The sequence below is a fragment of the Strigops habroptila genome, chromosome 2, assembly GCF_004027225.2.
Source record: "Strigops habroptila isolate Jane chromosome 2, bStrHab1.2.pri, whole genome shotgun sequence".
NCBI classification, from domain to species: domain Eukaryota; kingdom Metazoa; phylum Chordata; class Aves; order Psittaciformes; family Psittacidae; genus Strigops; species Strigops habroptila.
This window is the reverse complement of record NC_044278.2, coordinates 122982298-123007480: the sequence shown is the minus strand read 5'-3', so window position 1 is coordinate 123007480 and position 25183 is coordinate 122982298. Positions and strand designations below refer to the sequence as shown.

The 25183-nt window shown below is 49.7% G+C and overlaps 1 protein-coding gene and 3 long non-coding RNA genes across 14 annotated transcripts in view; 2 read left to right on the top strand and 2 right to left on the bottom strand.

The window, feature by feature from the left end:
- Positions 1 to 2304: 2304 nt before the first annotated feature.
- Positions 2305 to 5382, top strand: LOC115603528. Its single transcript, XR_003989893.1, has 2 exons — positions 2305 to 2556; positions 3241 to 5382. It is a non-coding gene; the product is annotated as an uncharacterized LOC115603528 (long non-coding RNA).
- Positions 5383 to 7514: 2132 nt separating this feature from the next.
- Positions 7515 to 11465, bottom strand: LOC115603513. Of its 4 annotated transcripts, XR_003989885.1 has the most exons (4): positions 11371 to 11465; positions 9591 to 9913; positions 7957 to 8452; positions 7515 to 7677 (listed from the first exon to the last, which is right to left on the bottom strand). It is a non-coding gene; the product is annotated as an uncharacterized LOC115603513 (long non-coding RNA). The 4 variants fall into 4 exon arrangements; XR_003989887.1 differs by having other exon boundaries at positions 7515 to 9399; XR_003989883.1 differs by having other exon boundaries at positions 7515 to 8452.
- Positions 11466 to 11471: 6 nt separating this feature from the next.
- On the top strand, positions 11472 to 13682 carry LOC115603547. The gene is made up of 2 exons (XR_003989900.1): positions 11472 to 11841; positions 12850 to 13682. It is a non-coding gene; the product is annotated as an uncharacterized LOC115603547 (long non-coding RNA).
- Positions 12292 to 25183, bottom strand: part of LCMT2 (leucine carboxyl methyltransferase 2) — a 29672-nt gene continuing 16780 nt past the window's right edge. For 4 of the 8 annotated variants that reach the window (XM_030475355.1, XM_030475398.1, XM_030475407.1 and 1 more), the window contains 3 exons: positions 20348 to 20535; positions 20123 to 20258; positions 16970 to 17359 (listed from right to left, as the gene is read on the bottom strand). In XM_030475355.1, the coding sequence (XP_030331215.1) occupies positions 17150 to 17359; positions 20123 to 20258; positions 20348 to 20535 (534 nt within the window). In that variant the 3' untranslated portion in view covers positions 16970 to 17149. Of the gene's footprint in view, positions 15466 to 16969; positions 17870 to 20122; positions 20259 to 20347; positions 20536 to 25183 lie in introns of those variants that run through there. The other 4 variants (XM_030475363.1, XR_003989876.1, XM_030475372.1 and 1 more) reach the window with 4 other exon arrangements.

The following is a 25183-nucleotide window of genomic DNA, read 5'->3' as shown; positions in this document are numbered from 1 at the left end:
CCCTGGGGGCAGAGCTTTTGCTTCTATTAGGGTGTTTTGTGTGGTTACTGCATACCCAGCATAACGGACCCCACCTTCCACAAAACTGCTTCCATCAGTAAAAAGTTCCTGATCAGGTTGCTCAAGTGGGGTATCCTTCAAATCGGCCCTCGTCGCATATGTATATTCAATCGTCTCCACACAATCGTGTTCTAATATGCTGTCCTCTGTATTTGTACCCAGAAAAGCTGCTGGGTTCAACAAGTTAGTTGTCTTTAGAGTCACATCATCTTGTTCAGTTAATACCGCCTGGTATTTCATCATCCGACTTGGGGATAGCCAGTACCCCCCTTTTTGTTCTATAACAGTCATTACCATGTGTGGCACATATACATCAATATGTTTTCCTAAAGTCAATTTTCTTGCTTCTTGTATTAAAGTCACTGTTGCTGCTACTGCTCGTAGGCACGATGGCCATCCAGCACTTACCGGATCCAGCTGTTTGGAGAAATATCCCACTGGTCGCTTCCAGCTTCCCAGTCTCTGCGTCAGGACTCCCAATGCCAATCTTTGTCTCTCGTGCACAAACAGCTGGAAGTCCTTGGTTAAATCCGGTAATCCCAGGGCGGGTGCTTTTATTAATGCTTCTTTTAGCTCCTTAAAAGCTTCCTTTTGGGACCCTTCCCAAACGAAGGTCTGAGATTTCTGTGCCTCATATAAAGGTTTAGCTATCAGTGCATAGTCCGATATCCATAACCTGCACCAACCCGCCATTCCAAGGAATGTTCTCAGTTCATGTAAATTCCGAGGCTCTGGAATAGCACAAATTGCCTTTATATGATCAATTCCCAACCTCCGTTGTCCCTGGGAGATTTCACAGCCCAAATACATTACAGTAGTGCAGGCAATCTGGGCTTTCTCCCTCGAAACCTTATACACATTTAGTCCCAATTGGTTCAGAATTTCTATTGTTACTCGTATGCACAGTGATTCTTGTTCAGTCGCAATAAATATGTCATCTACATATTGCAACAAGAGATATTGTGTCCTTGGTACCTGAATTTTTCCTTGATTTACCCAGAGTTCCAATTCTTTCGCCAGCTGATTTCCAAAAAGCGTCGGGCTATTCTTGAATCCTTGTGGAAGTCTCGTCCAGGTTAACTGGGTTTTACGTCCATTGTGTGAGTTTTCCCATTCAAAGGCAAAGAGTTTCCTACTGCTTTTGTCAAGGGGAATGCTATGATTTCTAAAAACTCTGCCTCATGAGATGTTATTGAAACCAGGTGTTCCCAACACAGCTGAATAAAAAGTGATTAAAAGTGAATTCAAGCAAATAAAAAACTGAGAAAAAGACAGTAAAAGCGCATATGCCTCAATAAAAAGCGAATAAATGCGAACAGAGGTGATTAGAAAGCGGAAAAAAAAAAACCCGAAAACCTGAAAAAGGTGACTAGAAAGCGAATATAAAGTGAATCAAAAGAGAAAAAAGTTAATAAAGTGACTAAAAGTCAGTATTAAGTGAATAAAACTCCATAAAAAACTGCATAAGGGAATAAAAGTGAACCAAAGCGATAAAATCTCGACTAAAACTCAAATAAATTTATATAGTCGTAAATAAACGTAGAGTAAATCAAATTTAATTAAATGCACTGATGAACCATGAGCCCCCTAGCCCTTGCCGCCCCCGGCCCCCGCCCCGCTTTCCCCTCCGCGGCTCCTGCAGCCGGCACCGCCCCTGCCCTTGCCGCTCCTGACGCCGACACCGCCCCCCTCCCCACCGCTCCTGCCGTCGGCACCGCCCCTGTCCTTGCCACACCCGCTGCCGCCGCTCTTGGCCGCCGTCGCCGCGACCCCTCCCGCGGCTCTCGCTGCTGGCGACCCCCGCCGCTCTCGCCGTCCCCTTTACTACCTCGCCCGCCGCCACCGCCCCTTCCGCCGCTGCCTCCGCCCCTGCCGCTCCCGCCCCCGCCTCCCCGCGTGCCGCTCTTGCAGCCGGCACCGCCCCTGCCCTTGCCGTTCCTGCTGCTCCCGCCGCTGCTCCCGCCGCCGCTCGCCCCCTGCCGCTCCTGACGCCGCCACCGCCACTCCCGACGCCCCTTTTACTACCTCGCCCGCCGCCGCTGCTGCTTCTGCTCCTTCCGCCCCTGAGTCCACCCCTGACGCCGCCGCCGGGAAAATACCTCCCGCCCTGCACCGCCCCTTTTATAACCTCGCCCGCTCCCGCCTCCCAGCCAATCACTGCGCTGCTCGCCTCACAGCGAGGGCGGGACATGGAGGCGGTGGGACAGCAGCGTCCTTCAATCCCTGGCCGCCTCTCCCTTAGCTACAGCGCGCAGCTGAGGGGACGCCTTCCCGCCTAGCGACCGGCGGCCAATCAGCGGTGCCCCTCGGTGTGAGGGGGCGATGGCGGCGGCCGGGGAGGAAGAAGGAGAAGGTGGCGGCAGCGGCGGCGGCTGAAGCGCGGCTTTATCTTCGACAGATGCGCGGCTGTGAAGCTTAGCGGGGCTCGGCTCAGCTCAGCTCAGCTCGGCGCGGGGCCGTCCAGGAGCTGCTGGGCGAAGGCTTGTTCCGGCTTTGGTGGGCGGAAAGACGGCGGTGACAGGGGAGGAAAGCTGTTTAAAGGGAAAGCGGATGATGGGGAAGGGGGGATAATGGCGGTTAGAGGGCATAGGTGACGGGGAAGGAGGGATAATGGTAGTCAAGAGGGGAGAGATGGTGGGGAAAGGGGAAGATAATGGCGGTTGGGGGGGATAGATGATGGGGAAGGGGGGGATAATGGCGGCTAGGGGGGATAGATGATGGGGAAGGGGGGGATAATGGCGGCTGGGGGGGATAGATGATGGGGAAGGGGGGATAATGGCGGCTAGGGGGGGATAGATGATGGGGAAGGGGGGGATAATGGCGGCTACGGGGGATAGATGATGGGGAAGGGGGGGTAATGACGGTTATGGGGGATAGATGATGGGGAAGGGGGGGATAATGGCTGTTGGGGGGATAGATGATGAGAAAAGGGGGAATAGTAGTGGGGTACAGTATAGAAGAAGGGGTGTGGGGGAGTGTTGGTGGGGGGTAAGACAAAATGGTGGTGGGGGGGGAAGAGCAGATGGCAGATGGGGGGGGACAAGATGGTGGATGGGGGGGCCAGCGCATGGTGGGTGAGGACATGTTCTCCATCCCCGTGTCTCAAACTCCATCCCTCTAATACGGAATGGTGGGCGGTGGACACCAGATGGTGATGTTGGACACCCTCTGTGCCTGCAGGACCAGGCTGCTTTGTGGGCTCCATCGTGTGGCCCCAGCTCCTGCCTCAGCACCAGCGTCACCCGGTGCCAGGGCCGCGGGGCCAGCCCTTCCCGGTGCTGCTGCACCTCTGTGGGGATGGAGGTGGTGAGGAGGATGATGAGGAAGAGCCCACGGATCAGGATAAACCCTCATCCTGCCGAAACCTCTGCGCATCGAAGACGTGCACCAGCTCCCCGCGCCGCAGCGGCAGCCCCATGGTGTGTGCAGCCCAGCAGTGAACCTCCAGCATTCCTGTTGTCACTCGCATCATCCCGGATCCATCCCGGAGGTGTAGGAAGATCCCTCGGTGGGTGCTGGCCAGTAGCACCCTGGGGTGCAGCCCCAGGAACAGCCGCCCCACAGTGCTAGGGGGGTCCAAAGGGTGCAGCAGCACCTGGGGCAGCAGCTCCCGGTGCTGATCCCAGTGGCATTCCTGGTATTCCCGGGGCTCCGTGCCCAGCAGCAGGTACTCCCCGGGGGACAGGTGGCCCACCCACCACAACGAGCCCTATAGGGAACCCCAAGTACCCCATAGGGTCCCCACTACCCCCCCCCCAACATAATTTGGGGTTTGACTCTTTTATTCGCTTTCATTTTTATTCACTTTTCTTTGAGTTTCATTCAGGTTTATTCACTTTTATTCATTTTTCTTCGCTTTTTAATCACTTTATTGACATTTTATTGACTTTTCATTCAGTTTTCATTCAGTCTTCTTCCGATTTGATTTAGCCACTTTTAGTAACATTTTCTTTTTTAGATTCCCCATAGTGACCCTTAGCAACCCCTGGACATCCCATAGACGCCCCTTAGATCCTTTATAGGACCCCCAGCCTCATAGACTCCCTATAGACTTCCCATAGGGTCCCAGAGCGACCCATAGACACCCCACAGCAACCCATGGATACTCCAAAGTGACTCACAGATGCCCCATAGAGATCCATAAATCCCCATAATGACCAATTGTGACGTATAGATACCCCATAGACACCCTATAGCGAGCCCTGGACCCCCTGTAGTGAGCCACAGCCACCCATAGAGACCCACAGCACCTGCTAGATACCCTATAGACCCACACACGGCCCCATGGCAACTCTCATGACTTATGGTGTCGTGGCTTCACCAGGACTGGGATGACATCAGCAGCAGCAGCATCGTCAACCACCATGGAGCCCCATAGGGCCCCCACTCCGCCCGCCCCTCATGAGTACCCCCACACCAATCGGTTTTTTATTTGCTTTCATTCATTTTTATGAACTTTCATTCACTTTTATTCGAGATTCATTCAGGCTTGTTCACTTTTATTCCTCCTTATTTACTTTGTAATAACTTATAATCACTTTATTCACTTTTATTTGCTTTTTGTTGACTTTAGGAAGTTTTATTCAGCCTTATTTGCTGGGGTTTTGGTTTTTTTTTCCCCAGATTTATTTGCTTTAGCGTCATTTTTAGTCATTTTTTTTTTTTTCCGCCCAGATGCCCCGTAGCGACCCAGAGAAACTCCTGGATGCTCCATAGAGCCCTATACACCCTATAGACATCGCATAGAGCCGTACGGTGACCCATAGACACCCAACAGCAACTCATGGACCCTCCATAGCAGCCCATATAGACCCCATAGTGACCCATAGATCCCCATAACTACCCACAGAGGCCCCAGAGTGACCCACACACTGCCCCATGGCAACCCATATCACCCCATAGACATCCTCCACTGCCCCGTAGCATCCTATAGACCCACAGCTCACGCCCCACAGCTTTTATTGACTACTGGCATTGCAAGAACAGCAGCAGCAGTAGCAGCAGAATCTGTATACATGGCACCCGACAGGGACCCCGCTATGCCCCGTGGCCCGTAAGTGCCCCAACACCCATGAATTTTTTTCTCAGTGTCATTCATTTTTATTCACTTTTTCATAATTTACAATTGCTTGTTTTCACTTTTCGTTGAATTTCTTCAGTTTAGTTCACTTTTTATTTTTAGTCAATTTTTGTTCACTTGAAGTTGCAGTCAGGTCGATTCACTTTTTATTCCCTTTTTAATGACATTATGGTGGGTCTGGGCTGGGTGTGAAGCCAAGGTGGGAATAATAAAGTCGTGGGGGTGTGCTCTGTGCTGTGGAAGGGCTCTGGGAGGGGTGTGGTCTGTGTTGTGAGAGGGGCTGATGTGGGGCAGGTGGGTGTGGTCTAGGCTAAGCAGGGGTGGTACCGGGGGGGGGGGGGGCGAGGTCTCTGTTGGGTTGGGCCAATGAGGGACAAGGGGTGTGGACTCAGGTGAGGGTGTGATGGAGGCTGTGGGTGGGGCCAGCGCTAGTGAGGGGTGGAGCTGTGGTGGAGACAAGGGGTGGGCACTGTGCTGGGGGCATGGCCTAGCATGGGGTCTCAGCTAGGGGCAGGTTTCAGGTTGGCCTGGGGTGGGTGGTGTGACTAGGGGCATGGTCAGGTAGGCCTCTGGGCAGGGTTAGTAGAGGGCCAGGGGACATGGCCCCAAGAGCAGAGCAAGGGATGTGGGTGTGGTGTTTGTGGGGCTGGGGGCGTGGCCAAGACAGGACTGGGTAGGTCTGAAGCAGGCCTGAGGTGGGAACATGCTGTGGGGCGTGGCCAGGGCAGGGTCACCTCCTGTCTGTGTTTGGGGCGGGGCTACCAGGGAATGTGGGCACATGAGAGGACAGGTCCAGGTGAGGTGTGGGCGGAGCCTCACTGGAGCAGAGGCAGGAGGCCCTGCAGGGGGCAGGACTTGTCCTGGGGGCATGGACTCACAGGGTGGCTTGGATAGGACTGGGGAAGGTGACCAGGGGCATACCTTGTGAAGAGCTGTGGTCCCAGCTGCTGGCACTTGACCTCTGGCCCCTGACCTTTGATCCTTTTCACCATGACTGCTGGCCTTTTCACCTATTGCTTTTTTTACCTCTGACACTTCACAATGACCTTTTAACATTCACCTCTGGCATTTGACCACGTGACCTTTTGACCCTGACCTATGACTCCCCTGCAGAGCCACTTGTCTCTGCACCCACCCTAACCCTAGCCACAGCCTGGGCCACGCCCCCAGCCCCCCCACACCAGCCCCACTCCCTCACCAGCACCAAGCTCCACCTGTACACTGGCCCCACCACAATTGTGCCTCCACCCACAGCCTAGACCACGCCCCTGTCTCTCATTGGCCTGACCCCTCAGTAGCCCCACCCCCCAACCGAGACCACGCCCATAATCCCAAAGTAGCCCAACCCACCACACAGATCACACCTCCCAGGCCTTGACTGACACACACACACCCCCCCCCCCCATGGCTGGGCCCACACCCAGCATGGAACCATACCTCCAGCCTAAGCACACCCCCAGGTCTGCATCAACCCCAGCTTTCGTCCTGCCCCCCAGCCCTGGCCACACCCCCCTGCATGGTCCCACCCAGTCCCGTCTTGGCCACGCCCCCTGCCCCACAGTAGCCACACCTACATTGCTTGCCAAGGAGATGTCCTTAAGCGTGGCCCCGCCCTCTTGGGGCCACGCCCCCGGCCCTGTACTAACCCTGCCAGGTCCAAATGCCCCCTGGGTGCTAGTGCCTGCCCTTCACCCCTGCCCACCGGGTCCTAGAACCCACTCGCCTGCCACCTGCTTGGTCCTGGTGCCAGCCTGGTCCTAGTGCACACCCTCCTGCCCACCTGTTCCTACAGCCCACCCACCAGCTTCTAGGGCCCGCCCTACCACCCACCAGGTCCTAATGCCCACCCACCACTTCCTAGATTCTGCTGGCCAGGTCCTACTGCCCACCCACCCGCCCTCCCTACTAGCCCTGCAGAGCCCTGACCACGCCCCTACCCAAGCCACACCCCCTGTCACAAAGCCCCCCAACCCCAGGCCAACCTGAATCCTGCCCCTAGCTGAGAGCCCACACCCACCCCGGCCACGCCCCCAGCCCTAGCCACAGACTAGACCACGCCCCCAGCACCATCCCCAGCCCTTGTCTACACCACAGCTCCACCCCTCACTAGTCCTGACTCCACCCACAGCCTCCATCACACCCTCACCTGAGTCCACACCCCTTGTCCCTCACTGGCCCACCCCAACAGAGGCCTCTCCCCCCCCGGTACCACCCACCCCTTAGCCTAGACCACACACACACCCCCCCCACATTAGCCCCTCCCACAGCACAGACCACACTCCCAGGCCTTTATTAACCCCGCCCCTCCCACAGCAATGACCACCCCCCCACACCTTTATTAACCCCGCCCCTCCCAGAGCCATTCCACAGCACAAACCACACCCCCAGGCCTTTATTAACCCCGCCTTCGCCTCACACTCCACCCAGACCCACCATAATGTGATCACTATGGGGTCTCTATGAGTCTCTAGTGGTTGCTGTGCATCTCTATGGGGGGTCTATAGAGGCTGGGGAGCTCTATGAGTTTCTCTGGGTCGCTGTGGGGCATTTAAAAACAAAAAAAAGTTATTTAAAAAAAAGAGACTAGAAAGCAAATAAATCTGAAGAAAAAATGAATAAAAAAGCCAATAAAGCTGAATAAAACTGCGTAAAGACAATAAAAAGCAAAAGTGAATAATGTGATTATAAATTATTACAAAGCAAAAAAAAAAGGAATAAAAGTGAACAAGCCTGAATGAATCTCGAATAAAAGTGAATGAAAGTTCATAAAAATGCATGAAAGCAAATAAAAAAACGATTGGTGTTGGGGTACTTACGGGGCGCGACGGGGTAATGGGGGCCCTATGTGGTGCCGTGGTGGTTGCCGATGCTGCTGCTGCTGCTGTCATCGCAGTCCTGGTGACGTCACACCGTAAGTCAATAAAAGCCGTGGGGTGTGTGTTGTGCATCTATAGGGAACTATGGGGGGTGTGTATGGGGTGCTATGTGGCAGTGGAGGGTGTCTATGGGTCATCATGGGGCTATGTGTGGGTGTATAGGGTATCCAGGAGTTGCTGTGGGCCTCTATGGGGTGCTGTGGATGGCTGGGGACTGCCTATGGGTCACTATGTGATGGGTGTTTATGGGTGTCTACGTAACTATGGGGTGTCTGTGGGTTGCTAAGAGCTGCTCTGGGATGGCTACGGGTCGCTCTGGGACCCTATGGGATGTCTACAGGGAGGCTATGAGGCTGAGTGGCTCTATAGGGGATCTACTGTGCTCTGAGGGGCTCTAGGAGGTGTCCATGGGTTGCTCTGGGTCACTAAGGGATACCTAAAAAAAAAACTTAATATAAGTGACTAAATTAAATCTGAAGAAAACGGGAAAGAAGTGAATAAAAAGCGCATTAAAGTCAATGAAGTGGTTAAACAGTGAATAAAACTGAATAAAAGTGAACAACCCTAAATAAAACTCAAATAAAAATGAATGAAAGTCAGTAAAAAAACCTGATTGGTGTTGGGGTACTTATGGGGTGCGGGGGAGTATTGGGAGCCCCATGGGGCACTTGGGGAACCCCCATCGGGCTCTTGGGGGTCCCTATAGGGTGCCGTGCCACTGATGATGCTGATGATGTCATCAAGGTCCTGGTGACATCACACCACCATAAGTCAATAAATGCCATGAGGCATATGCTGTGCATCTATAGGGAACTATGGGGCAGTGGGGAGGGGGTCTATAGGGTGCTATGTGGGAGTGCAGGGTGTGTATAGGGCTCTATGGGTTGTCATGGGGCCACATGTGGGTCTATAGGGTATCTAGCAGTTCCTGTGGGTCTCTATGGGGTGTCTATGGGTGGCTGTGGCACACTACAGGGGGTCCAGGGCTTGCTATAGGGTGTCTGTGGGGTATCTGTAGGTCGCAGTGGATCATTATGAGGATCTATGAGTCTCTGTGGGGCATCTGTGAGTCACTTTGGAGTAGCCCTGGGTTGCGGTGGGGTGTCTATCGGTCACTGTGCCTCTCTGGGGGATGTCTATAGGGTGTCCATGGGGTGCTGTGGATGGCTATGGGATGTCTATGGGTGGCTAGGGGCCGCCTATGGGTGTCTGAAGACCACTATGGCGTGTCCATGCTTCATCAAGAGTTCATGTAGGGTGCCTATGGGTCGCTCTGGGACCCTATGGGATATCTATAGAGACTCTATGAGGCTGGGGGGGCATATAAGGGATCTACTGGGGTCTATGGGGCTCTATGAGGTTTCCATGGAGTTCTCTAGGTCACTACAGGGTATCAAAAAAAAATAAAGTCACTAAAATTGACTAAGACATATCTGAAGAAACTGAGCAAAAAGTGAGCAAAAAGTGAGCAAAACCTGAGCAATCATGAATAAAACTCAAATAAAAGTGAATGACACCTTAAAAAAAAAAGAAGGAAAGCGAATAAAAAAATCGACTGGTTTTGGGGTACTTACAGGTTGCGGGGGGTAGTGGGGGCCCTATGGGGCACTGTGTCATTGATGATGCTGACGATGTCATCGCGGTCCTGGTGACATCATGACGCCAGGAGTCAATAAAAGCTGGGGGACACGTGTTGTGGGCCTATAGGGCACTACGGGGCTGGGGGGGTGTGTGTCTATGGGTCGCTGTGGCATATCTATGGGGTGTCACAGGATCGCCAAGGAACAGTGTGGGGGTGGCTGTGGGTCTCAGGTCCATCCTGGGGCGTGGGCCGGGCCCGGTGCAGTCGCTCCAGCTCCATTAAACTGGATTGCAGTGAAATAAAACAGGCATAAAGCTGAAAAGGGGAGAAACACCAATGAAAGTGAATAAACCTTAATAAAACTGAACAAAAGTGAATTAAGTGTGAATGAAAAAGAAGAAAAGGGAAGAAATCTGAAGAAATCTACAAGAAAAGGGAATAAAACTGAAGATCACTCAAAGGAACTTAAAAGCAAATACATCTGAACAAAACAGCATAAAAGCGAATTAAGAGCAAATCCAAAGCAAGTACATGGGAGTTCAAGGGTGACAAAACCGTGCGTAAAACTTGCGGAGAACAGCTGTGGCCTTGCCAAAAATACGCAAATACACTGCTGACAACAGTGAAAAAGTGCAGAATCTTACAAAAGCCCCGTGGTTCTACGAAAGAGTGTAAATAACGTGAGAACTTGTTAAACCTTGCAGGACTTGCTTAGCCTTGTGAAACTCGCCCGTCTCATGGGAACTGTCGCTTATGCACAGTAAAATGGCTCAGAGGATCTGAGGCAAAGGAGAAAGGAGGAGGCACTTTGCAGGCAGGGAAAGTATCAAATAGGTGGATACTGACTGCAAATGGAGAACCCTGAACCACGTGTGTCTGGTGGATATCTCCCTTTATTCGAATAAAGCTTTAAACCTCACTCTGCCTCATGAGCTGTTATTGAAGCCAGGTGTTCCCAACACAGCTGAATAAAAAGTGATTAAAAGTGAATTCAAGCAAATAAAAAACTGAGAAAAAGACAGTAAAAGCGCATATGCCTCAATAAAAAGCGAATAAATGCGAACAGAGGTGATTAGAAAGCGGAAAAAAAAAACCCCGAAAACCTGAAAAAGGTGACTAGAAAGCGAATATAAAGTGAATCAAAAGAGAAAAAAGTTAATAAAGTGACTAAAAGTCAGTATTAAGTGAATAAAACTCCATAAAAAACTGCATAAGGGAATAAAAGTGAACCAAAGCGATAAAATCTCGACTAAAACTCAAATAAATTTATATAGTCGTAAATAAACGTAGAGTAAATCAAATTTAATTAAATGCACTGATGAACCATGAGCCCCCTAGCCCTTGCCGCCCCCGGCCCCCGCCCCGCTTTCCCCTCCGCGGCTCCTGCAGCCGGCACCGCCCCTGCCCTTGCCGCTCCTGACGCCGACACCGCCCCCCTCCCCACCGCTCCTGCCGTCGGCACCGCCCCTGTCCTTGCCACACCCGCTGCCGCCGCTCTTGGCCGCCGTCGCCGCGACCCCTCCCGCGGCTCTCGCTGCTGGCGACCCCCGCCGCTCTCGCCGTCCCCTTTACTACCTCGCCCGCCGCCACCGCCCCTTCCGCCGCTGCCTCCGCCCCTGCCGCTCCCGCCCCCGCCTCCCCGCGTGCCGCTCTTGCAGCCGGCACCGCCCCTGCCCTTGCCGTTCCTGCTGCTCCCGCCGCTGCTCCCGCCGCCGCTCGCCCCCTGCCGCTCCTGACGCCGCCACCGCCACTCCCGACGCCCCTTTTACTACCTCGCCCGCCGCCGCTGCTGCTTCTGCTCCTTCCGCCCCTGAGTCCACCCCTGACGCCGCCGCCGGGAAAATACCTCCCGCCCTGCACCGCCCCTTTTATAACCTCGCCCGCTCCCGCCTCCCAGCCAATCACTGCGCTGCTCGCCTCACAGCGAGGGCGGGACATGGAGGCGGTGGGACAGCAGCGTCCTTCAATCCCTGGCCGCCTCTCCCTTAGCTACAGCGCGCAGCTGAGGGGACGCCTTCCCGCCTAGCGACCGGCGGCCAATCAGCGGTGCCCCTCGGTGTGAGGGGGCGATGGCGGCGGCCGGGGAGGAAGAAGGAGAAGGTGGCGGCAGCGGCGGCGGCTGAAGCGCGGCTTTATCTTCGACAGATGCGCGGCTGTGAAGCTTAGCGGGGCTCGGCTCAGCTCAGCTCAGCTCGGCGCGGGGCCGTCCAGGAGCTGCTGGGCGAAGGCTTGTTCCGGCTTTGGTGGGCGGGAAGACGGCGGTGACAGGGGAGGAAAGCTGTTTAAAGGGAAAGCGGATGATGGGGAAGGGGGGATAATGGCGGTTAGAGGGCATAGATGACGGGGAAGGAGGGATAATGGTAGTCAAGAGGGGAGAGATGGTGGGGAAGGGGGAAGATAATGGCAGCTGGGGGGGGATAGATGATGGGGAAGGGGGGAGCAATGGCTGTTAGGTAGTATAGATGATGCGAAAAGGGGGAGACAGTGGTGGTTAGGGGGGATAGATGATGGGAAAGGTGGGGATAATGGCTGTTAGGGGGGATAGATGATGAGAAAAGGGGGAATAGTAGTGGGGTACAGTATAGAAGAAGGGGTGTGGGGGAATGGTGGTGGGGGTAAGAGAAAATGGCGGTGGGGGGGAAGAGCAGATGGCAGATGGGGGGGACAAGATGGCGGAATGGGGGGCCAGCACATGGTGGGTGAGGACATATTCTCCATCCCCATGTCCCAAACTCCATCCCTCTACACTGTGACCTATAGATGTCCCATAGAGACCGTATAGTGAGCCCTGGACACCCTGTAGTGAGCCATAGACACCCACAGCAACTGCTAGATACCCTATAGACTCACATATGGCCACATGACAACCCCTATGACTTATGGTGTTGTGACATCACCATGAGTGGGATGGCATCATCGTCAGCAGCATCGTCAAGCACCATGGCATCCCATAGGGGCCCCACTACCCCTGCCTCCCATAAGTACCCCTACACCAATTGGTTTCTTATTTGCTTTCATTCATTTTTATGAACTTTCATTCACTTTTATTCGAGATTCATTCAGGCTTGTTCACTTTTACTCTTTTTTATTTACTTTGTAATAACTTATAATCACTTTATTCACTTTTATTTGCTTTTTGTTGACTTTACGCAGTTTTATTCACCTTTATTTGCTGTTTATAATTTTTTTCTTCAGATTTATTTGCTTTACAGACCTTTTTAGTAACTTTTTTTTTGTTGTTGTTTTTCTAGATACCCCATAGTGATCCAGAGAAACTCATCGACACTCCATAGAGCCCCGTACACCCTGTAGACATCCCATAGAGATGTATGGTGACCGATAGACACCTGACAGCAACCCATGGACCCTCCATAGCGACCCATATAGATCCCATAGTGAGACAAGGAAGTACAAAATGAAATATAATCCTTTGTAAATAAGAAAATTCAGTTTTAAGTAACTTTAAGCTTGGTAGCTTTGTACATAACAACAAAACTTTCCAAACTTAAAAAGCCCAACCAAAAGGACATAATAAGGATCCTTGTATAAGATAAATCTTTGTAGCTGACATAGTTTTAGAACCTTATGACCTTCATACAAAATTTATTGCAACCAAAACAGAACTGTAGCTAAAGAGTATCTGAAACTAGCAGATGTTCAGGAGGTGCTGTAGCGAAGTTAACTGGTAAGTAGAAGGACAAGGAGAAATCACTCACTTATGTCAGCAGTGTTACTGAACTAATTAAGCTGGTGTAAGCATTTTCCTACTGCGCATGCTTCAAAGACTTCCCGAACAAAGTTCAAGGAACGGCCAAGTGATGAAGATTGTTGGAAGAAGTAAAATGACCACCAAAGACCACTACCATGTTGTTATGTGCATGCGAAAATGGGTGTGTAATTATGTAAAACAATTCTCAGACAACTAATGAATATGTATGACATTTATTGGAAATGTAATGAATATGTGTGTTAAGCAACAATATAATCACGGTCTGTTTGATGCTTAAACGAGACACACATTAGGAGGAGATATCCCTGGTGTCTCCCAGTGCTGCAATAAAGAAAACCTGCTTGTCAACTTAAACTTTGTTGGTGAGTTCTTAACGAGTTCTACGAATCAATAGTGACCCATAGATCTCCATAGCAACCCACAGCAACCCATAGAGACCCCAGAGTGCCCCACACACTGTCCCATGGCAACCCATAGCACCCCACAGCCACCCTCCACTGCCCCATAGTGTCCTATAGACCCAGAACTCACGCCCCACAGCTTTTACTGACTACTGGCATTGCAATAACAGCAGCAGCAGCAGAATCTGTATACATGGCACCCTATAGGGATCCCGAAGTGTCCCATAGGGACCCCACTACCTCCTGTGGCTCATAAGTGCTCCAACACCCATGAATTTTTTATTCACTTTCGTTTGTTTTTATTCACTTTTTCGTAATTTAAAATGGCTTTTACTCACTTTTTGTTGAATTTCTTCAATTTAATTCACTTTTTATTTGGTTTTTTAGTCACTTTTTGTTCACTTTTATTCAAGTTGTATTTAGGTTTATTCACTTTTTATTCCCTTTTTAATCACATTATGATGAGTCTGGTCTAGGTGTGAGGCCAAGGCAGGGATAATAAAGGCCTGAGGGGTGTGGTCTGTGCTGGGGGGGGGGAGGGGGAGGAGGGCTAATGTAGGAGGGTGGGTGTGATCCAGGCTGAGGTGTGGGTGGTACCAGGGGACGAGGCCTCTGTTGGGGTGGGACAAGGGGCGTGGACTCCAGTGAGGGTGTGATCGGGGCTGTGGGTGGGGCCATTGCACAGGTGGGGCGTGGTCAGGTCTGGGGGCAGGGCTAGTGAGGGGTGGAGCTATGGGGTAGACAAGGGGTGGGACTTACTGTGGTCATGGGGCTGGGGTGGGGGAGACAGTGCTGGGGGCGTGGCCAGGGGTGTGGGTGGGGTTAGGGCAGGGTTACTAACCGGGGGTGTGGTCTCAGCTAGGGGCAGGCTTGAGGTTGTCCTGGGGTGCGGGCTGTGACAGGAGCGTGGCTTGGGTCAGGGCTCTGGGCGTGGTTAGTAAGGGACCGGGGGTGTGTCCAGGGTGGGGGCGTAGCCCCAAGAGAGCAGGGCCATGCTTGGAGGCGTCTCCTTGGCAAGGAATGTGGGTGTGGCCAGGACGGGGCTGGGTGGGCAAAGCAGGGGCAGGTGGCATCCCAGGGGGCATGGCCAGGGCGGGGTCGCCTCGAGTGAGGTGTGGTCTGCGTTGGGGGCGGAGCCACCGGGGGATGTGGCCACATGAGGGGAACGGGTCCAGGTGAGGTGTGTGTGGAGCCTCGCTGGAGCTGGGGCAGGAGGAGATGCAGGGGGTGGGGCTTGCCCTGGGGGCGGGATTAAAGAAAGACAGGGGTCATGGACTCAGGAGAGTGGCTTAGACAGAGCTGGGGACGGTGAGCAGGGGTGTAGCTTGTGAAGGGGCGTGGTCTCAGGTGCCGGCAGGTCGAAGCAGGTATGAGGCAGGACCACACTGGGGGGGTGTGGCCAGAGCTGGGGTTAATAAAGGACTGTAGTGATCCTAGCCAGAATATTGGACGAGTTAGCAATCCATTTAGCAGTTAACCTGAGAAGATACAGGTCTGGTGCTGTGCGATGTAGCAAATAAAGTTTGGCCTTCAAGCCTATGTTGTGCTGCACACAGCCGTTGCTCACAGGACGTTATCCACCTAATAGCAGTAACAAAGGAACCTGTAGATAGCCCCTGGCCACTGGCAGTTACATCAACTGCAAGTGCTTCTCTTTTATCCTGAAGTAAAGCAGCAGGTTCTCCAGTGAACATCCTTTCCTTTGAAGCAGAAGTGATGAATGGTATTGTTTTGTTCTAAGAAAATAAGAGATTGAGAGACCAAGTTGTTGGTGTTCTCCATACGCAGCATCTGCTGCCAGTCAGCCATGCCCTGACTGGATGTCCCTCTAACTCCATGCTCCCAGCATCTGACCTATATTATCCTTTTGCCTTCTGGTCTTAGCTTCAATAAATGGCTTTTTAATCTATACCTTGCATAGTTCAAGTGCTTTTTGTACTGAGATCACAAAGAAAACTGGCTCCAGTGCACTACTGCTGTGAACCCTGTTACCTTTGCATCCTGTCCTGACACAAAGCAGCAGGACCTCTAGCATAAGGGCAGGAAGGAACATGGGTGATCCAGTTCATAACCTGAGTTAATTCCATCACCTGCTGGGGATGTAAACTGGGAAGTCCTTCGTGGATTTATAATGCAGTTCCTAGTATCACCTGATATCTGTGCCCTCTGCAGCAGGAAGCCCATGTTGAAGTTCATCAAGCTGCAGTTTCCCTTCTGGCTCCTGCCTTGGTGAATTGCACTTACTTGTTTTATTTACACACTCCCCCCCTCAGGCCCATCCAACTCACAGGATCTCCCTGACCTCCTCCGTATGCTGGATATTGGCCATTCACAACTGCAGGAGGAGGGAGCTTGATAGGAAATGGAGCCGAGTGACTTCAGGGCCTACTCCTGCTCCAGTGTCTGCCAGCTCCTCGGACACACTTCAGTCCCAGAATGTGCTCTCAAAGGCACTTTGCTTGGTACCCCTTTCCTCATCACAGCCAGTAAAAGCCATGAAGAGCCACTGAGGTTATTCCACCTTCTCAATTTCACAGGTTTATTGACACCTCACTGAAGAATTCAGAAGGCAATATGATTTCTGGGTGCCTACAGATGTGAGACCCCAATCAGCAGTCTCAACTGATTTTGGTACTGCAATAGCTTTAGAGATCTGCCTTTCTTATTTTCTAGTTCATGCTCCAAGGAGCATGAACTCTCTAGTCATCTTGACAGGGCTTTCCCCAACACAAAAACCTCCCTGAGCTAAGCTGGTCATCCTGTATAAAACACAGGCAAAAGTGTATGTGTCTTCTCAAGATCATCCTAGTTTGAACACTGTGCTCAAATTGTGTTCCCAGCATAGTGTCCGCACCATGGCAGCTTTCCAGACATAGGAAAGTTCAAATGTTAGCAATGAGATCGACTCATGATTTCACGCAGCATCCCCCTGCCCTTCTTTCACTGACATATTGTGACCCTCCCAGGAAACAAGCAAGGGCTGCAGCTAGCAGAGTCCCGGCAACAAGAATCAGAGGAGCAGGCATTTGTCATATCTAAACTGGATATGACCTTTTGAAACATTCAGGTATGACCCATGCTACGCTTCCTTTCACTTATTTGGTTATGACTGACTGAACATTTCCAAGGCCTTTGTGACTCAGTGACTTCACTGTACCTCCAAGTCAGCACTGTGCAGTCATGTCCCTTTTGAACATAGCACTGTTCCTCATTTCACCTTTACTGCTATCACCACAGAGCTACCTTTGAGCTACTTTATTTACAGCAACATAAAGAGCAGTACAAAACCAAGACAGATGAGGTATGCAACCCCTTGTCATAACTGTCCCTCCTAATCCCACACTCTTATAAACGCATTCTGGATACAAAACCCTTGTGGAAACGTTTTGCTGCTCTTGGACCTACAAGTGAATAGATATCTCACCACAGTGCAGCAGCATGGTTCAGTCCTGTCTGGTCCCAGTCAGCGGCTGTCAGAATGTTGCTGAGGCTCAATGAGACAGGCTCTGGGTTCAGGTGTGTCCCGAAGGAGAAGCAGTTCCCCCCACCACCAATAATCAACAACTCCTGCTCATTTGGCAGAAAGACACTACTATGATTATGTAGCATTAATGGCCACTCCAGATGCTCCTAAAAAAAAGTTTTGAACATACAAGACTTCAACACGTGTATACTTCAGACAATGCTGCAGAGGTTATTTCATATCATACCTTCATTAGAAAGTTAAGAACAATCACATTGGGTCCCATTTAGTCCACTATACCACCCACAAATGTGGACAAAAATAAATAACTAGAGAATCCAGGAACAAGGAAACCACAATACACTCCTCTAGCATAGTCCATGCAACAACTTGCAGTTCAGTGATTGTTAGTGACTATGTCTTTGTATCCCTCAACCTTAATGTTTTTCCTTCCAGGAACATAGCCCATCACTTTCTGAATCCATGTAAACCTTTGGCATTCATATCCTTTGGCAACGAGCTCCAGAGCTTACCTATGTTTCATATGAAGCACTCTTTTCAAGTGTATTGCCTGCCAGCTTCTTTTGATGTCTCCTAGTTCTTACATCAGAAGCAGCAACGAACAATCATGCCCTCTTCACCACAAAGGAGACAGCCTAAAGCATATAGTGATACATGTGCAGTGCAAGAAACATCTGATTTATAACCTGTTTATCTGACAATCTGAAGAGAAGCTCTTTCATGATGACCTCCAATATTTGAAAGCTCAGGAAAGTGAACCTTGGAAAGACACTTGCAGATAAAAGACTGCAGCAGTAACAAAACTGCTGTGTTGACAATTCAACTATTGTTGGGGCCACTGGAGTCTGAAAAGAACACATTGTAGAGGCTTCCTTTGTAAAATGCTCAAGACAGAATGCAAATTTTATGAGGGTACCCTCATCTATATTCTTGGAGAAAGATTAAGACAGATGTATCTGCCCACAGTAACTGTTCCATGGCTTTTTCTAGCACAGGGAAAGCTGTGAGCCAATGAGTTTGGTGCTATCACTTTCTAGTGCATGTACCAAACACATACATATTATTAAATATCCAGTTTACTAATATTAAATACATATTATTAAATATCCAGTGCTGCACAGAAAATCACTGACAAGTCCAGTCTTTCAAAATTTGGGACCAATCCACATACACTGTACAGTACTATCAATATTTCAGCACAGTACTGGGATGTTCAAAAGCCTACAGAGTTTCACCTAAGCCAAAACAAATAGCTCATAAGCAAAGGCAGCTCCCAGTCCATCCATCTGCATCCACTTATGCCATGCAAACAGTTCTGTTCTTTTAGATATACCTTTATTACTACTGTACCCATCCTCGCTGCTATCCAGCAACAGAAGCCTATTTATCCGAAGGATCCTGGGCCACTTCTAACTGCTGCTATAGACAGTAAGAAAAAAAAACCCTCCTACATTTAAGCATATTTCATGCTTTATGCCCTAAGGAAAATGCTGCAAGGTCAGCCAGATGCACTCATACTGCCTATTATACAAACCAGACCAGTCACAAATCCCAGTTTCACCAAGGACAAGATCCATATATACAGGTATCTAAAGAAATTTGTTTCTTTATGGAAAAGATAAATAAAAACTTGCCAAGCAACTGAAGCTTTCTCATAGAATCATGAGATTGGGTTTGGGTTGGAAGGGACCTTTAAAGGTAATCTAGTCCAACCCCCCTGCAATAAAAGCAGGGATATCTTCAACCAGATCAGGCTGCTCAGAGCCTGTCCAACCTTGAATGTGTCCGGGGATGGGACATCCGCAACCTCACTGGGAAACCTGTTCCAGTGTTTCATCACCATCACTGTAAAACATTTCTTCCTTTTATCTAGTCTGAATCTACCCTATTTTAGTTTAAAACCATTGCTCCTTGTCCTATTGCTACAGGCCCTACTAAGAAGTCTGTCCCCATCTTTCCTCTAAGCCACTTTTAAGTATTGAAAGGCTGCAACAAGGTCTCGCCGGAGCCTTCTTTTCAGGCTGAACAATCCCAACTCTCTCTCAGCCTGTCCTCACAGGAGGTGTTGCAAGCCTCTGATCATTTCTGTGGCCTCCTCTGGAACTGCCCTAGCAGGTCCATGTCTGTCTTGTACTCCAGAGAGTATTACCACAGATGAGGTAATCTGGAGGAGATGAGGGATTTATGGATTTAGGCTAAATTTTGCCCAGAGTATGCCAAAATCACCTTATGATTGTTCTTTGCTGAATCACAGAACAGAATCACAGAGTAGTTGAGGTTGGAAGGGACCTCTTGAGTATCATCTAGTCCAACCACCCCTGCTCAAAGCAGGCTCAACTACAGAAGGTTGCTCTGTACCTTGCCCAGTCAGGTTTTGAGTATCTCCAATGATGGAGACACCACAGCCTCTCTCAGCAACCTGTTCGGTGCCCAATCACCCTTACAGTAAAGTGTTCTTATGCTTAATAAGTGGAGTTTCCAGCACTTCCATGCTGTTTTCTTCTTGTATTTCTGGCACTATAGCATATAGCAATTTCCACCATAAAGTCTAAGTTAGGCTCTGGTTTGATATGTTCTCTTCTTCCACAGACATCTTGAAATTACTGTGCTTGTGCCCATCTCAGTTCTGCTCCCCTTGCCTGGAATACAGCAGCTCCGTGTCCTTGTCTGGAATATAGCTGCTCCATGCCCTCCAGTCTTCTGCACACTCAGACTCTCTTAACATTATTATGCTCTCTGAGCTGGCAAAAGCACTTCAAAATTAGATTCTACGTCAAACAGGGAATGTTTGTTCCACTCACGAATCTGCCTATGTTGCATTCCCAACTCCATTTCAGGGAATAGCCCTGAAGTTACCACGTTCCTTCACCCAACACTGTTTACCCTAAAAGAAAAATTGCAGTACTCACCACATTAATCATATAGTCCAAGCAGAGACCACTCATTAAGTCAATGACAGTGATGCCTGGCACAGAGGATGAGTGAAACCACACTCCACCAACAAGCAGAAGTTTTCCATCATGCACATGTGCAGTATGCGAATACCTGTGAATTCAAAATGAGATTGAACTCCATTAGTAAGAGAGAGAGGTAGAGACAGGCCAAAGATTCACTGCTGAAAGCCTTCTACTTGCCTTGGTATGAGAGGAGGGTGTGTCTCTACTGTCTGCCATTGAAAGCCATGTTCAAGCTCCCTCAGAAAGAAAACTGAACCTAAAGGCTGCTCGGTTGCTCCCAGACCTCCTGCAATTACCACTCCTCCTTTCCAGCTACAGGCGGCGTGAGAGTGTCGGCTTTCTGGTACTGGACCCTCCACAGGAATCTAGGAAAACAAGTCCAAGGCTGAAGTTTGCCAGCCTAAGCGCCTTCTTCGTGTCCAGGCTCTTAAATGGTCTCTTCTATTTGCACGTCCTGTGGGATATAACATTCTCTCCTGCCACAGGATAGGACAGTTGCTGGAGGGGAACAGAGTAAGAGCGATAGGGAACAACCAGAAAAACACCAACCTACATGTGTTCCTCTAGGGACTGCTAAGCAGAAGTGTTTCCATTTTCACTATCTCCAATTTTCTCTGGCCCACAGTATATTTAACATCATTCACATTTAATATCATACCCTTTAGAGGGCTGTCCTGGGTTCAAATGTAGCAGTCATTTTTCTCCTTCGTAGTTGCTGGTGCAGTGCTGTGTTTTCAACTTTAGCCTGAGAACAACGCTGGTAACACATCGATGTTTTTAGTTGTTGCTCAGTAATGTTTACTCTGATCGAGGACTTTTCAGTCTCATGCTCTGCCACTGAGGAGGGGCATGGGAAGCCAAGAGGAAGGAGAGACAGGACACCTGACCCAAACTACCCAAAGGGGTATTCCATACCACGGCACGTCATGCCCAGGATAGAAACTGGGGGGAGTCACCCGGAAGGCTCAGATCGCTGCTCGACTTGGGCTGAGTATCAGTCAGCGGGGTGGTGAGCAACTGTATTCGGCATCACTTGTGGTTTCTTTTGGTTTGGTTTCTTTTCCTTTTCCCCTTTTAGTTTTATATTCTCTCCCCTTGTTATTTCCCTTATCATTATTATTATTGGTGGTAGCAGTAGTAGTTTTGTATTGTACCTTAGTTACTGAACTGTTCTTAACCCGTGGGATTTACATTCTTTCCATTCTCCTCCCCATCCCTCCGGGAGCAGGGGGGGAAGAAGGGGGAGGGACTAAGCAGCTGTGTGGTTCTGAGTTACCCACTGGGCTTAAACCACGACAAGGGCTTTATTTCTGCACATTTATTAGAGGCATCTTTCCTTGCATTCTTGCATGTTGCCTTCTGTTCAAGACATGCACCTGAGAACCACAAGTTTACGAACACATGGACTAATGCAGTGACCAGCCAGCAAAGAAGGTGACCAGTGGCTCAAACCAGAGCAAGATAAAATGCTGAACTGCAGTATTAATATGCAGAAAGAAAACCTTTAGTGCAAGCACTAAAGGAAACCGTGCAAGATGAGGGGTTTAAAGGAATTTCATAGCAAACAAGCTGTGGAGAAAAATTTGGAGGTCATATGGTCCATCCATATGGGTTGCCCAGGGAGGTTGTGGATGTTCCATCCCTGGCGGTGTTCAAGGCCAGGTTGGACAGAGCCTTGAACCACGTGGTTTAGGGCAAGGTGTCCCTGCCCATGGCAGGGGGGTTGGAACTAGATGATCTTAAGGTCCTTTCCAACCCTTACGATTCTATGATTCTATGATTCTATCCCTTTCTCCTAAAGCAAATTCAAGTCTATTATCATCTGAAGAGATGGTTATTTAATAGTTTATGTAAGACTGCCATGACTGCCCTCTTTAAGCAGTTTGTTGCAGCACTTCACAATAGCTTTTCTTAGTGTCCAGTTGAAGTTGCCCTCTCTATAGATTCCCTGTACTACTCAAAGTAAAAATTGAGAACAATTTGTCCTTTCTGCAGCTATGTTTCACATAGCTGAAGATTTATTTCTATCTTGACTCTTCTCCAGACTCAATAGCTACAAGTCCTTCAGAATCTTCCCCTGCAAGGTATGTGGTCTGGTCATTCTTGCTGCATACCCTTATAGAGCTGTATTTGCATCCCATCCACCTCTTTTTCTCAGGAACCTGCTTTGGGTATTTAACAAGGGTCCTGCTGAGAAAAAGAGCATTGAAAAGAATAGAAAGGACCAACTCACGTGTCTTACAGATAACATTCCTGGTTACACACCTGAACACACAGTTTAGGCCCTCCACAACAGCATGATTATTGCTTACTCATGTTTAGCTTGTGGTCCAGTACCTAAAGGGGGTCGATAAGAAAGCTGGAGAGAACTTTTTATAAGAGCAACTAGTGGTGGGACAAAGGGCAATGGCTTTAAAACTGCCAGAGGGGAAACTGAGATGAGCTCTTAGGCAGAAGTTCTTCCCCATGAGGGTGGTGAGGCACTGCACAGGGTGCCCAGAGAAGCTGTGGCTGCCCCATCCCTGGCAGTGTTCAAGGCCAGGTTGGACACAGGGGCTTGGAGCAACCTGCTCTAGTGGAAGGTGTCCCTGCCCATGACAGGGGTTGGAACTGGATGAACTTTAAGGTCCCTTTAACCCAAACCATTTCACGATTCTATGATCTCCTGTAATTATGCATCTCTCACCACATAATTGTGCTATGCACTATTTTTAAAATGCAGTCTATCTTTAATAAACTGCAGTTTGTTTTTCCACAAGTATTTCTTCCATGTCAAAGTAATTCTGAATTTTCATCTTGTCCACTAATGCACTATTGAGCTACTTTGCCTGTATATTACAGGCAGCTGACTTCATCATCCTCGTCATTAATAACTGGACCCCAGGACTGATCCTGTGGGACACCACCATTTCCACAGCATGAATTCTAAATATTCCCAAAGTCTGATTTCCAAATAATTTTGCACTCCCCTGCAAGGGATCATTGAGTCTAACTCCATGCTCCTCGCGGGACTACCTAAAACTGAACCATGTAACTAAAAGCATTGTCCAGATGCTTCTTAAACTCTGACAGGCTCAGTGCTATGACCACTTCCCTTAGGAACCTGTTCCAGTGACCACCCACCCTCTCAGTGAAAGCCTTTTCCTGATGTCCAATCTGAACTTCCCCTGACACAGCTTCATTCCTTCATGTACTGTTGCTGGTCACCAGAGAAAGGAGATGAGCAGCTCTCCCTCCGCTGCTCCCCTTAAATAAGTTGTAGACTGTGATGAGGGCACCCCTCAGTCTTCTCTTCTCCAGGCTGAACAAACCAAGTGACCTCAGCCACCAATCTTGACCCTGAGACCCTTCACCATCTTGACTGCCTTCATCTGGACACACTCTAATAGTTTGATGCCCTTTTTATTCTGAGGCACCCAAAACTGCACACAGCATCCGAGGTGGGGGACACCAGGGCAGTGCAGAGTTGGACAGTCACCTCCCTCGACCGGCCACTGATGCTGTGCTTGATGCACCCCACGACATGGTCAGCCCTTTTGGCTACCAGGGCATACTGCTGACTCATGTTCAACTTGCCATCAACCCAGATCCCCACATCTCTTTCTGCAGGGCTGCTCTCCAGCCTCTTGTCCCCCAGTTTGCGTGTATAACCAGGATTATTCCATTCTAGGAACAGAATCCAGCACTTGCTCTTCTTAAACTTCATATGGTTGGTGACTGCCCAGCTCTCTGGTTTATCCAGATCTCTCTGTAAGGCCTCTCTACTCTCAAGGGAATCCACAGTTCCTCCTAATTTAGTATCATCAGCAAATATACTTAATGTACATTCAACTCCTGCATCCAGATCATTTATAGAAACATTAAAGAGCCCTGGCCCTATAATTGAGCCCCATGGAACCCCACAGGTTCACCTGGTCACCAGGCTGATGTAACACCATTTACTATAACTCTTTGAGCCTAACCCATCAGCCAATTGTTCATTCATCATACTATGGACTTGTCTAGCTGTGTGCCCAACATTTGTGTTCAGGATATTGTGAGAGACATACCACCCGTGTCAGAGACAGAGGCAAAGAAGTCATTAAAGTCTCCACTTTTTCTATGGCCCTATTTGTGAGGTGCCCAACCTCATCAAGTAACAGCCCAATGTTATCTCTGATCCTCCTTTTGCTTTTAAACAAGCTTCTCTCTTTTTTGCTGTTTTGTTGTCCTTCACAGTGCTGGCCAGCTTGAACTCTCATTGAGCTTTGGCCACACAAAACTTCTCCCCACAGTGGTAAATAGCATCCCTGTAGTCCTCCTGTGCCACCTGCCCTTGCTTCCAATACACATTCCTTTTCCACCTAGAGTTCTAGAAGATTCCTGCTCAGACAAGCTGGCCTTCTGCCCTGCTTGTGTGACTGCTGACACTTTGGAATTGCCTGTTCCTGTGCTCTTAAAAACTGACCAGCATTCATGGACATCAGTGCCTTCAAAAGCAGATTCCCAGGGCATCTTCCTAACTAGTTCCTTCAGCAGCACAAAGTTCCCATATCTAGTGTCAAAGTTTTACTGGCAGTTGTCCTATTGTTGGTAACAATTTGAAACTCAACTACTTCACATAGTCACTGTGACCAAGACAGCCACCAACCACCACCATGCCCATGAGTCCTTCACTGTTTACAAACAACAGATCTGGGAGGGCACCCTTCCTAGCTGGCTCCTTTAGCACCTGCACCAAGAAGTTATCTTCGACGTGCTTCAGGAATTTCCTGCACCCATTTGTGTTCACTGCATGATGTTCCCAGTTGACATGTGGGAAGTTAAAATCAACCATAAGGACAAGTGCAGCTGATCTAGAGATATCCCTTCATTCCTAACAGAGTAATTCATCACTATCATCGTTCTGGCTGGGTGGTTGATAGTAGACTCCCACAACATCTGCTTTATTTGTTTTTCTTTTAATCCTTACACAAAGGCTCCCAACTGCGTTGTTGCCAACTGCAAGCACCACACCACACAATCCAATCCCTC